The 12149-nt window shown below is 33.9% G+C and overlaps 2 protein-coding genes across 3 annotated transcripts; one reads left to right on the top strand and one right to left on the bottom strand.

Annotated features, from left to right (window-relative positions):
- Positions 1 to 1619: 1619 nt before the first annotated feature.
- On the top strand, positions 1620 to 5443 carry LOC104120789 (large ribosomal subunit protein bL28c). The gene is made up of 2 exons (XM_009632632.4): positions 1620 to 1983; positions 5099 to 5443. The coding sequence occupies exons 1-2, from the start codon at positions 1761 to 1763 to the stop codon at positions 5329 to 5331; spliced, it is 456 nt and encodes a 151-aa protein (XP_009630927.1). The 5' UTR covers positions 1620 to 1760; the 3' UTR covers positions 5332 to 5443.
- A 1131-nt stretch (positions 5444 to 6574) lies between these two features.
- On the bottom strand, positions 6575 to 11417 carry LOC104120788 (uncharacterized). 2 transcript variants are annotated; one of them, XM_009632630.4, is made up of 10 exons: positions 11284 to 11417; positions 10813 to 10940; positions 10554 to 10708; positions 9418 to 9699; positions 9197 to 9323; positions 8317 to 8424; positions 8112 to 8214; positions 7901 to 8026; positions 7289 to 7482; positions 6575 to 7053 (listed from the first exon to the last, which is right to left on the bottom strand). In XM_009632630.4, the coding sequence occupies exons 2-10, from the start codon at positions 10863 to 10865 to the stop codon at positions 6963 to 6965; spliced, it is 1239 nt and encodes a 412-aa protein (XP_009630925.1). In that variant the 5' UTR covers positions 10866 to 10940; positions 11284 to 11417; the 3' UTR covers positions 6575 to 6962. The 2 variants fall into 2 exon arrangements, with proteins under 2 accessions (XP_009630925.1, XP_033508602.1); XM_033652711.2 differs by having other exon boundaries at positions 10813 to 10916; positions 11283 to 11397.
- Between the last annotated feature and the right edge of the window lie 732 nt (positions 11418 to 12149).

Raw genomic sequence — 12149 nt, 5'->3', positions numbered from 1 at the left:
CTTATAAACTATATAAATATTTTACTTTTCTTGGGTAGGGGTGTAAATGGTTCGGTTCGACCGGTTATTTTGTAAAATTCGCACCACACTAATTTTTCGGTTATTTTATTATGTATAACTAAAATTGAACTTTTCGAAATCGTCCCAATCATATCGGTTTCTCTTCGGTATCGGTACGGTTCGGTTAATTTTCGGCATTTTTTTTTAAAAATGTCATGTAAAAGTCACTAGTAGCTGTAGAATACAATAACATACATACTTTTATAAGACTTAGCAAAACTTTCTTAACATTTTTACATTTGAAAGGGTGATGAATTATGAAAATATGAAAGATGGCTAGAGTATAGATCCATCAACTATTTTACAACGGCGTAAAATAAAATTAAGCAAATTAATACAAAGAAAGTATAAATCACACGAGTGAAAAGATATTAACCAAGCTGGGACTGAGACTCAAGAATAAAGTCTATAGAAGATTGAATATTCAAAAAGAAAAATCTAAATCATACGAAAGGAAACATATTCAATACATTGTAGTTTGCTACTCATAATCACTACAATACTTTGTGTCTTAGCTTGCTAGTGAATATGTTGGAAATAATTTAGTTTCAATAGGAGTAGCATAATAAGTTTGAGAATTAGGATTTTGAGTTTAATTACTTATTGACTTGTAACTGTTTTCATAATTCCAAGACCAAGGAAAAATTTAATGTTTTATTATTTTTAAAATTAATATGTAAATATATTTTTTACATGTAAATTTATTCGGTACGGTACGGTTTGGTATTTTTTCGATTTATTTTTGTAAAATAAAAAATATACCCTAAATATCGGTATAGTTATATATATATATATATATATATATATATATAAACTTACGGTTTTATTAAAAAAAATCTAAAAATCGATTCGGTATGATTCGATCAATTTAGTCGGTTTTAAAATAATCATTCACACCGTGTTATATTGGTCATTGCCAAATTGATGTCCCGAATCCAAAATAGTTCGAACTTATATGGACAGTGGACGGTGGACAGTGGCGGAGCCACTTTACGCTAAAGGGTGATCCTTTTCCCAAAAAATTGCACTTAGGTTAGACAAATTATTGTTATGTATATCTAGGATATGATAGACTCTCATTATTTTCTTTGTATGTTTACTTTTTTTTATATTTTGACATCTTTTAGTAAAATCCTAAACTCTGCCATGACAGTGATATGTAGTTCAAACTTGTACAAGTGAAATATATTATTCTTTCAATTTATGTGAGGTAATTTAAAAACTTTCTGATAGTTTCAGAAACAAATGAAAACATTTGAATCTTATGGTCATATTATAAACTTATATAGCTACAAGACTTTTGAAATTTGTTATTTTAAATATATTATAACATTTATGTTGCTATAACAATTTGACATATTGAATAAAATAGAATCTAAGTTAAATTATTTCGAATTATAAAAATATATTATTTTAAAAATAAATTAATAAAAAATAGTCACGTAAACAGAAATATGATATAATAGTGTCAAACAAAAAGGACTTTAAAAAAGGAGACAGGAGGAATTTCCAAATTAGCAACATACAATATAATCCTTTGCACCCGCACCGCATGCAATAAACTCCCAATTTCACCATAGGCAAAAACAAAAGGCCAAGAAACAAAACCATACCCACAATCCATTTCGTTATCCACTCTTTCATCAAAAACAAGATTTTTGAAGCAAAAAAGATTAAAACTTTAAGAATTGGAACCAAAAATGGCAACAATGGTGGCAGGTATAAGCCTCAGAGGACCAGTGATGAGTAGTCACAGGACATTTTCAGTGACAAAAAGGGCTTCTTTACCACAGTCGAAACTCAGTTCAGAGTTGAGTTTTGTAACTTCCCAATTGAGTGGTCTCAAGATTTCAAGCACCCATTTTATATCTTCATCAGCTCCACTTTCTGTTCCTTTCAAGCCTTCTCTTCAGCCTGTTGCTCGTAATTTCTCTGCCCTTTTTTTTTTTTTTTTTTTTGTGTGTGTGTGTGTGTGTGTGTGTGTGTTGCTATGCTTCTTTTTTGGTCTAACACTGAGTATAGAAAGTGTTCCTTGTGTTTGAATTTGGGGGTTGTTAATGAAGTAACTTGATTATGAGAATCTGAATTTTTACTCCCTTTATTTGAATTTATATTGCATTTTTTGATCGAGCACGGAATTTAAGAAAACATAAGATATTCGGAACTTGTGTTCTTAAACATGTCAGGATATTTCTGTGGCCTTAAAAGCATGTCATAAAATGAAATTTTTTGAAGTTAAATTGTTGTCAATTTAGAAATGTTTCATTCTTTTTGGAACGGACTAAAATGGAAAGTCTGACACATAAAATGGAATACATGGAGTATGTACTTAATTAAATATGTTCATGAAATTTTATCTGAATGGTGGTGGAGTTTTAGTGCAATTGTAGAGTTGCTCCTTTGGTGACCCGTAGATTACAAGTTTGAGGTGTGGAAATAGCTTATTTGCAGAATTGCGAGGTGAAGACTGTATACGGTAACACCTAGTCTCCCTATACCCTTGAATTAGGAAGGAAGCACTTAGTGCACGGGGTAAGTTCCTTTTAAACATGGATGGGGCAACAAGAAAAGGCGATAACTTTAAAATGTTACTATGATGAATTTTCATTTCAGTGCAGACAGTCTTTCAAGTGTGTGGAGCAGCCTAGTCAAAGGGTCACGGGACCTAAATCATTACGGGGTTGTTTGGCATTCAAATAGTTGTTCCTTCCATATTAGAGTCCGGATTTACTAGTTGGATGTTTAGAATTCAGATAGGTTTTTTGTGCTAACAACATATCATATTAGGGATGAAACTTGTCCCTTACAATGTGGAGGATCCAAAGGCATAGCTAAAGTTGAAAAAAAGTTAATTCAGTTGCAAACTAAGTATATTATTTTCTTAAAATCCATGGTATGAATTGCGCACTTGACTATAATTCACATAGTATATAGTTACAATTCATAATTGATGTGTTAAATAAAACTCATATTATAGTCTACTATCTAAACAACCTCTTATGCATTCTTTCTAGAGGAGAGTTTAAAGGGGTGTTGTCATTCCATGGGTTTAAAAATTTGTCTATGGTCACAAGAAAATAGGGATAGGACACCCTCAGCGTGTGCAGAATTAAAGCAGTGGAAAGAGTTTGGCGGACTACATTAAACTGATAAAGGGGATTTTCATAGTTTGGAAGTTTGTCAATAATTTTCTTCCTATACTAAATGATCTCTGGTTTTCTCCTTCTTGGTTCTTTTTCTCTGACTTAGGGACTGCGGAATTTTAAAACATAACAAATTGTCCAAGTAAAAGGCTATAGAGTATTTTTAGGATATCTTTTTGCATGAATTCATGAAATTACCACTTGATGGTAAAACATCCAGTAAAAAGCATAGATTTGTAGTTTCTATGATTCTACGTGTCTATCCCGGGCAAGCGATAATTGGAAACTTCTGTTAAAAAATATAATTTGGGAAACTTCCTTTATTACAAAAGAAAAATGTTCACTTGTACGTCGACATCTGTTTGAGTTGGAATGCATCAATATAAGATCATGCAGGAAGACAATCTGCAAAAGATTTTCATGTGAAATGATACTTATATGGCCGCTAGAAGTTTTTCTGATCTTTCCTTTTCCCTTCATAAACTCTATTACTGATTTCTGAGCTGAAGACCTTGTTAAAAGACAGACGGTAGAAATGGCATCAGGAAGTTATTGTTTCTTCAAATATAGGGCTAACTCCAAACCCCCAGTTCATGTGAAACAATAAATGATTTTTTTCCAAGTGATCTTAAAGACAGTATCATGCTTCAAAGGATGCATTTCTTGGTTAACAAAGTTTGCATTTTTGTTATGAGCTTATGTCTAAGCTACAAAAAGAATATTATACTGATAATAAGACGGTATACTTCTGGTTGGAGTTGAGGTTTTTAGGTCCCTTAACTTTAAGCAGCCTAAAGGCGGAGCTTCATTTTTCGACAAATGCTGAGGGACTTAGAAGGAGTTTCCATTTTCTCGCTTTTCTGTCTCTCCTGATAATAAGCAGGATTCTTTTTGCCATTTCCTTTTGGCAGCTTTTTAATTCTGCAGTTTGCCATCTGCATATTCTTCGTTCCATGAAACTTGCGGCCTAGTAGTGAAATCTAAGCTCTACATTGCTTATGGCAGATAGGTTTTTCCTCTATCAAGAATATGGTAAATCCATTTTAACCTCCCAAAAGCACCTTTTGCACTGTGCAATATTGAATATTCTTTGACCACTTGTGTTCTTACGCTTAGCAAACCGAACTAGTGAAATTGAAGTCGAAGCCAATTACGAAAGCCTTAGAAAGTGTGTCATGAAAGCTGTAGATTTAGCAGGAAAATTTTCAGCTGTAACATTCTTTAGTGTTCGAGTCTTATTGTATTAGCCCTCTGGTGTAAATTACATTTTGTATGTTGTGAGAGCAGCTTGGTCAATTCTGTAAAGGGTTGACTCCTTTTGTTAAGTCCAACACTAACTTGATTCTTGGCTTTTGGTTTAGTAATGAAACTGTTGGTTAATGATCAAAAATACTTTATGACAGAGCCTTAGAAGCAGTATATTAATGAAACTTTGCTTACTTCAACTCCTCTTTTATATTGCTGCTGTCATTGTCAGGATGCATTCTTTATTCGCTTTTTTAATCCTAGAACTACTTAGTCTTTGAGCTAATCGGTAAAATTAAGATGTTTTTCTGGGACGAGAGTGAAGGAGAGTCTTGGAGCAATTGTAAAGTTGTTTCCGTGTGACCTATAGGTCACTGGTTCGAGGCGTGGCAGCCACTAATGCTTGCATTAGGGTAGGCTGTCTACATCACACCCTTGAGGTGCGGCCTTCCCTGGACCCTGTGTGAATACGGATACTTTGTGCACCGGGCTACCTTTTTTCTGGATCGAGAGTAGTCAAATATTTCCATTGAAGCATCTTTTGCTTTTCCCTCTGCTTTCCTACAGTTTTGTGGGCTGTGTTCAATTGTGTCGGCGCCTTTTTTGATAAGTATAGTGTAGAAACTTAAGAAAGCTATTCTGTTTTTCAGGTAGAATTTGCCCCTTCACTGGGAAGAAGTCCAACAGGGCAAACAAGGTCTCTCACTCAAACCACAAGACAAAAAAGTTGCAATTTGTAAACCTTCAATACAAGAGAATTTGGTGGGAGGCAGGCAAGCGCTACGTGAAACTGAGGTTGTCAACAAAGGCCATAAAAACCATTGAGAAAAATGGACTTGATGCTGTAGCTAAGAAGGCTGGGATTGATCTTAGCAAGAAGTAGAACCTTGGACATTATAGCATCTTTGTTTGTTCACTAATTTTGATGCCTCAAAAATAGTACTTAATATTTTTTGGCATTGCTTTTTGATTTATTGATTATATGCTTTTCATAATATTACTTTCCAAGAATATATTGATCAACTACTTTCCAGGATTATCAAAAATATTCTCTTATAGCTTAGAGAAAAGATTTAGCCTGGTAATTGCATGCTATTCATAAATAAGCCCAGGAACTTCTTAACTATTTCCAGGAATATAGAAATATTCTCTTACAGCTGAGGAAAAAGATTTTGCCTGTAAATGCATGCTATTCACTAGGGGTGTACAAACTGAATCGAAAAACCGCACCAAACCGAAAAGTCAAACCAAAATGATTAAAAAATCCGACTTGGTTTGGTTTGGTATTGAGTAAAAAAAAACCTGAACCAAGCCGACATAAATATATAATTTTTATATATACTTTTAAGATTTTATATAGAATTTGCTTTAAAAAATATCTAAAAATATTTTGAATTCTCTTACGGAATATGATATTTAATAAAATATGAAGTGCTCTATATTTATTAACCGTAAATAATGGGTTGTATGATTACTTTCTTATCAAATGTAACTGAAATGCGTCAATCTTTTTGTTGTTCCATATTCATATCATATGTTAAGATCTATTAAATTCTTATATCTTTTTCGAATATGAAGTGATTATTAATATTTAGATATCATATTGATTTTTATGTTTAATTACTAATTTTGGTTAACCTGAAAGTGTACATCAACGAAAAATTATTGTCAGACGACTAAAAAAATAACTATTATGTGTTACTAATAGAATTCTCCCATAACAATATTTTAATCGATAATATGTTTGTCAATTTTTTATATTTTTACTAAATATATATTTACTTATCAAATACTTAACAAAGTAAGATTGAAATAATATTTAAGTAACAAAAACCCCGAGAACCCGAAAATCTCGACAAAACCGAACCAATCCAAAACGATATAGTTGGTTTGATTTGATTTTGATAAAAACCGAACCAATCTGGTCCATATATACCCCTACTATTCATAAATAAGCCCGTGAAAGTGATGCTGCTTCTGAAGTTCACATGATCGCCAGTTACCCTTAGTCGCGGACAAAGGGTGTAAAACAGAGGCGTTTTCTGGTCTCCCTAAGCCGGGGGTTCGTTGGATGTTCTTTAATCTCCCTAAAATGATGGTTCTGTTGTCTTAGGCCGCACCGGAGGTAACAAAAATTCAAAAACAACCCAAAATTTTATACATGTCCAAACACAACTCTAATTTTCAAATATCATTTTCACATGAAAAAAAAATTCACTTTTTTTTTTTGGGAATTTTACGATTCTTATATCCAAACGCCCACATAGACTGAACAGACTACAGTAATGATGAAGAGTATTTCAGCTAGAGCTCACTTAGAGCTATCCTTGAAAAAACAGAACAACCACATAGCAAAAGCTTAACAATTTGCATTTGGTTTTTGGTCAATCTCAGTCCCATCTGTTCCACACTCTGCAGCCATCAACAACTGGCCCAAGCTTGAGTCAAGATGTACAGCAACATTCTTCATTGTAAGAAAGCCATATCTCGCTGTGACTTCTACTCCAATCACCTTCATTTACGTTGTTTCCCTTGTAAATCAAAATCATCAGCTGAGTAGTAGTCGGAAATGAGCCGATACATATATGATGGGTTATGGCCTCCACTGCAATCAGAAAGATGTAGCAAGTATTATTATCATAAAACTGCTGATTAATCCCTAGCGTGGTAAAATAATACGTTGCAAATTCTCCCTATGTTCCCCCTTAAATCTTGAGAATAATTTCAAAATAACCCATCTTTTTTGACTTGTACATTTCATTAATGTATTATTTTAGGATTGCGGCGTATTTATGGTTGCAAGCCAAATTCTAATATAAAAAATGGTGAAGTGTCGTTACATGTCGGTGATGAGAAGGCTAACAAGCTCAGGTAACACGTAGTCAAAACCGGGGTTGACAACTTGAACAAGAGGAGCCCTACTATCCATTCCAAAATCCATGCAGTTGGAAAATTGCCCAAACTCCAGAAGTTCAGCAGGGGATCTCATGTCATTAAGGCAAGCCTCTGGATTGTGTGGATATGAAGGGCACAACTGTAACAGAAACAAGACAGTTAAAAAGGATAAACTGGTGATAAATACAGCCAAAAGTAGAAAAAGAGTGTATATTAAGCGGCAAAAGTAAAAGTTTGTAACAAATTCAAGGGTTTGCAAAGCCTAATGTCAAGAGAACAGAATCATATTTTCCACAGCATTTCAAGGTTCTTAACATGATTTAGCAAACCAGAAAAACGGAGGTCTTGCCGTGTTATCAGATGCCTTCCAGTTCGGGAGTGACTATCAGCAAGATGCATAAAAACTGCGTATTGTTAAGAGTTAAAAGCAACAGCCACTTAAATGGCTGGACAGCACAAGTCTGATACCTCACAAGATTTCGATCTTTTTTCTCCCTCCCCTTAATTAAACCTTTTTGACAGTTAAATACATGGAAGAGCCAGTAAAGCTCAGATACCTTGTGAATGCCGGCAACTACTACAAATGGAACAGCATGCTTTTGAGCTGCAAGTGCAACCATGTTCATACCAACAGGTGCAATGACACCACCATTGGCCATCATTGCATGAACTCCCACAATAACCTACACAACAAGGTTAGAGTTCTAAGGACAGGTAGTCCAAGTATAGATTGATCGTAGGCATAAAATAGCAAATCCAGAAAGTTACCATATTTACTCTAGAAATCATTGCAAAAATAGCAGAATCCGTTACTACTGTAGCTTGTAGACCTCTTCCTACCAGCTCTTTTGCAAGAGCATGCCCCTGGTACCTGATCAAGCACAGACAGAGAGGGGAAAGTTCACGGTTAAAATGAAAAATAAGTTCAAGATTAGTTTATTTCTTGGAAATTGCAGAATACTCCACAACAAACCTTGGTGCACCCTCTGCAACAACCACCCGAAAAGACCGTTTTCTCTCTTTTGCGGCACAGAGGAATTCCAAGGCAGTTCTTGAACTACCTAATGTTAGTATTACTTCACTGAAAAAATTGCATTTGTTAACGAACTATCACATTTTGATTAGAAAAAAACATGTTTCCCACAACTATCCAACTATATGCAACCAAAAACAACAATAACAACAACAACAAACCCAGTGTAATCCCACAAGTGGGGTTTGGGGAGGGGGAAGGGGGTAATGTGTACGCAAACCTTATTCTCACCTTGTGAAGGTAGAGAGGCTATTTCTGATAGACTCTCGGCTCAAGAAACAGTGAGAAGGAAGCAACAAACAATAGCAACAACAAGGTAATAAGATAACAGAAGCAAATGAAATACCAGTAATAATAAAGATCTAAGAATAAGAAAATACCCGAATAGTACTACTACTACTACTACTACTACTACTACTACCGCTAAGACTAGGAGAAACTCTCGACTACCTATCAGCCTTTAACCTTAATTCTTGACCTCCACACCTTCCTATCGAGAAAAGTACAAATAAATACATTAGAGGTGAAAGTCGAAACAGCAAAGGACATTTGAGCTGCAATTAGGATTGAAACTTTATCATCCTAGAGCAATGTGAAGAAGGCCATCCACCATAAATTTTAAAAAATGTCTAGGCTACCAACCTAAATTTGACATTTTCAAAGTACTTTCCGAACATAGATTTGTCACTGATGTGAGAGAATGTGTAAGTTCATTAGATAAAATATGGAGTATGCATTACTAATTTAAAACAAAAAAAGATATCCAGTATACATAACACAATACAGACGTATTTTCTAGTATGCTGCGAAAGGTGAATACTTTTGATGAATATGCTCAACTGCCTGTTCTGCGATCAGCTCATGACAAGTATCAATATCTTCAATTAATATGTTAATTGCCTCAATGACATCATGTTTTAACTTCCGAGTTCTGGCAAGTTTATCAGCTGCAACGCAGAATAACAGATAATTCAGTACTGAAACTAACAAATGATTGCTGTTATAAATTACTTTAAAATCATGTAGCACAGGAGCGCTTACCTTTGCTTTTCTCTTCAGAATCTCCACCTGAAGAGGAGGTGTATATGTTACTCGGTAAAGCTTTATCCGGCATATTCTCCAGAAGTGCATGCAATGAGGGAGGTCGTAAAAAACTTTTAGCTGCAGCAGCAGACTGAATTGGGTCACAGTCGTGGTTTATGGTTCCTTCATCATCACTTGCAGCTGATAAATCTAAGTCGCCCGTTTTACTGGCCAAAAGAGAAAGATCCTCCTCCCGGATAATATGAAGAACACGCCTAACAATATTTCCAACAGCAAGCTCTGCAATTTCATCAAATTTGGTTATATTATTCTTCGCATAACAAATATGATTACTTAATCTGGATTTTGGAGTGCTTTTATTAAAGGTCATTAATTCTGTATGACTTCTCAATTTGAAGTATTGTTGATAATCCTTGTCACTGAACCAACGATCTGGAGAACACATCTATCTGGTTTAAAAGGATATCTATGAATAAATGTATATGTACATAAATCCTCTAGTAAGTGGAGTGACGACGAATGAGTGATGACTTCCATGCCTAAGAAGATGTGCGGAAGTACACCTTATATGCTGGAACAAGTTTGAACATATGGAACGAACATAAGAATAGCCTTAATATGTGTGAATAACAGTGAAGCTTCTAGTAGATGTACCAATAGAGGAAGATGACCACTTCTAATCTCATTATGGAAGTCCTGAATGTTTTCCACGTATAGAATTCTAAATGCAGAAAATCTACACAGCAATTAGTACTCCTCGTCTCATTTTAGATGACATACTTTCTTTTTTAGTTTGTCCCCAAAAAGATTGTCATATATCTGTATTTAGAAATTATTTAGACCTATCATCTCTATTTTACCCTTAATGACAAGATTTTTTGGTGACCTACTTGACATAAAAATTCACCTTTTTATGACGAGAAAGAAATATGAAAGGACATGCGGAATTCTCACCACAGCAAATGACCTATTCTAAAATATATGCATTAAAAATGACTTTGGCCTCGGAGTTCCCCACTACCAACTAGGATTGGATAAATCATAAACTACAAATAACGAGAGAATTTCATTCTGGAACATCAAATTTCTACAAAATGGATCCTCATATTTGTAAGAGCAGATAAAATACTTACCAACTGGATTAGCAGCGATTAACTTTACGCCTATATCCCTCACAGCTTCAATAAGTACTGCAGCTGGATTGATAGGTGGCAGTCTTTGCAATGAAACTACGGAACGAAGCAACTCCGCCGTTAACCGAGCAGTTGCTTGTGACCCTTCAACCTTACTATCATATCCATAAACAAAAGCAGATTACTCAGCTAAATTCAAACAAAATTAGAAATAAAAAGTCTAATTCAGTTAAGAAAAAAATACTATAACTATACTAACCGTTTGCTGAGCTTTGCAACAAAATCATTCACAAGCACTTCAATGTCTGGCATTTTTCAACTTAAGAAACACCAAATGACTCTTACAGGTTGAAAAAATGATCCCTTTTTTGAGAAATGAACAAAACCGGGAAAAAAGAACAAATCTTGAATATGTTAAGTTACATTCTTGATCCTAAAAAACATTCAAGGAAAAATGAAAGCACACGCAAAAATAGGAGCAATCTTGAATATGTTTAGTTAAAATGTGGAACCAACCTTAAATTTAGTGCTTCAAAATCTTAACCATGCACATAATATAGAGAAACAAAAAAAAAAAGGAAGCTAAAACAAACAACCCCAAATTGAAGGAGAAGTGAAATGTTTTGTTTTTGTCTTTTAATTCGTTTGTTACTTTTCACTTTTAGAGATATGCAGAGGTATTGAATTAAAGGGCTTACTGAACATAGAGTATGGCATCAGTAGTTTTACCTTTGCAACAGGAATTTGGTTGTGGGAATTTGATGCAATGAAAATGGACATTTGAGGAAATTGTAAAGGGTTTTAAAGGGGTTTTAGGGCTGTAAACATTGTTTTTTTCTTTTCTTCTCCTTTTGCTTCCTTTTGTTTTCGTTATTCTTTTTAACTCTTGGGAGCCATTTGGTTGGGTGTATAATAGTATTATCGAATAGGGTGTATTAGTGGGCGTTTAGACATAAGAATTGAAAAGAAAAAAAAAAAAAGTGAATTTTTTAAAGTGAAAATGGTATTTGAAAATTAGAGTTGTGTTTGTACATGAATATAATTTTGGGTTTTTTTGAATTTTTATGAGTGATCTGAGTGAAAATTTTGAAAAATAACTCTTTTGAGTTTTTAAAATTTTTAAAAAATTCTAAAATTCATCTTCAAGTGAAAATTAAAAATTTTATGGCCGAACACTGATTTAAAAAAAAAGTAAAAAATTCGTATGTCCAAACGGGCTCTTAGTATTGATGATATTAGTTAGATTAGTTATATAATTATTTTTTATTGACTGTTTGATTTGGTATATTAATGATTTTGAAAGGCCAATGCTGTCTTTATAGATGTTTATCTATGTATAAAAAATTATGGTATTGCTAAAACCATGGTTTGTTATGTATAAGGATAATACAGAATAGTGTGTATAATTAATACAAATATTAGTTATACATTAAAAACACTATCAAACAAGGGATTAATAATACCACGCAGGGGCGGCTCAACCAAGGCAACTCAAAAATATGGGCCCCCAAATATTATTCGTATTACATATATAACAAATATATTTTAAATAGTTACCCCTATAATTCTTTATAATTGTAAGTAAATTCTTTGATC

The sequence above is a fragment of the Nicotiana tomentosiformis genome, chromosome 9 (assembly GCF_000390325.3).
Source record: "Nicotiana tomentosiformis chromosome 9, ASM39032v3, whole genome shotgun sequence".
In the NCBI taxonomy this organism is placed as follows: Eukaryota; Viridiplantae; Streptophyta; class Magnoliopsida; order Solanales; family Solanaceae; genus Nicotiana; species Nicotiana tomentosiformis.
The sequence above is the reverse complement of the archived record's forward strand: the minus strand, read 5'-3'. Positions and strand labels throughout refer to the sequence as shown.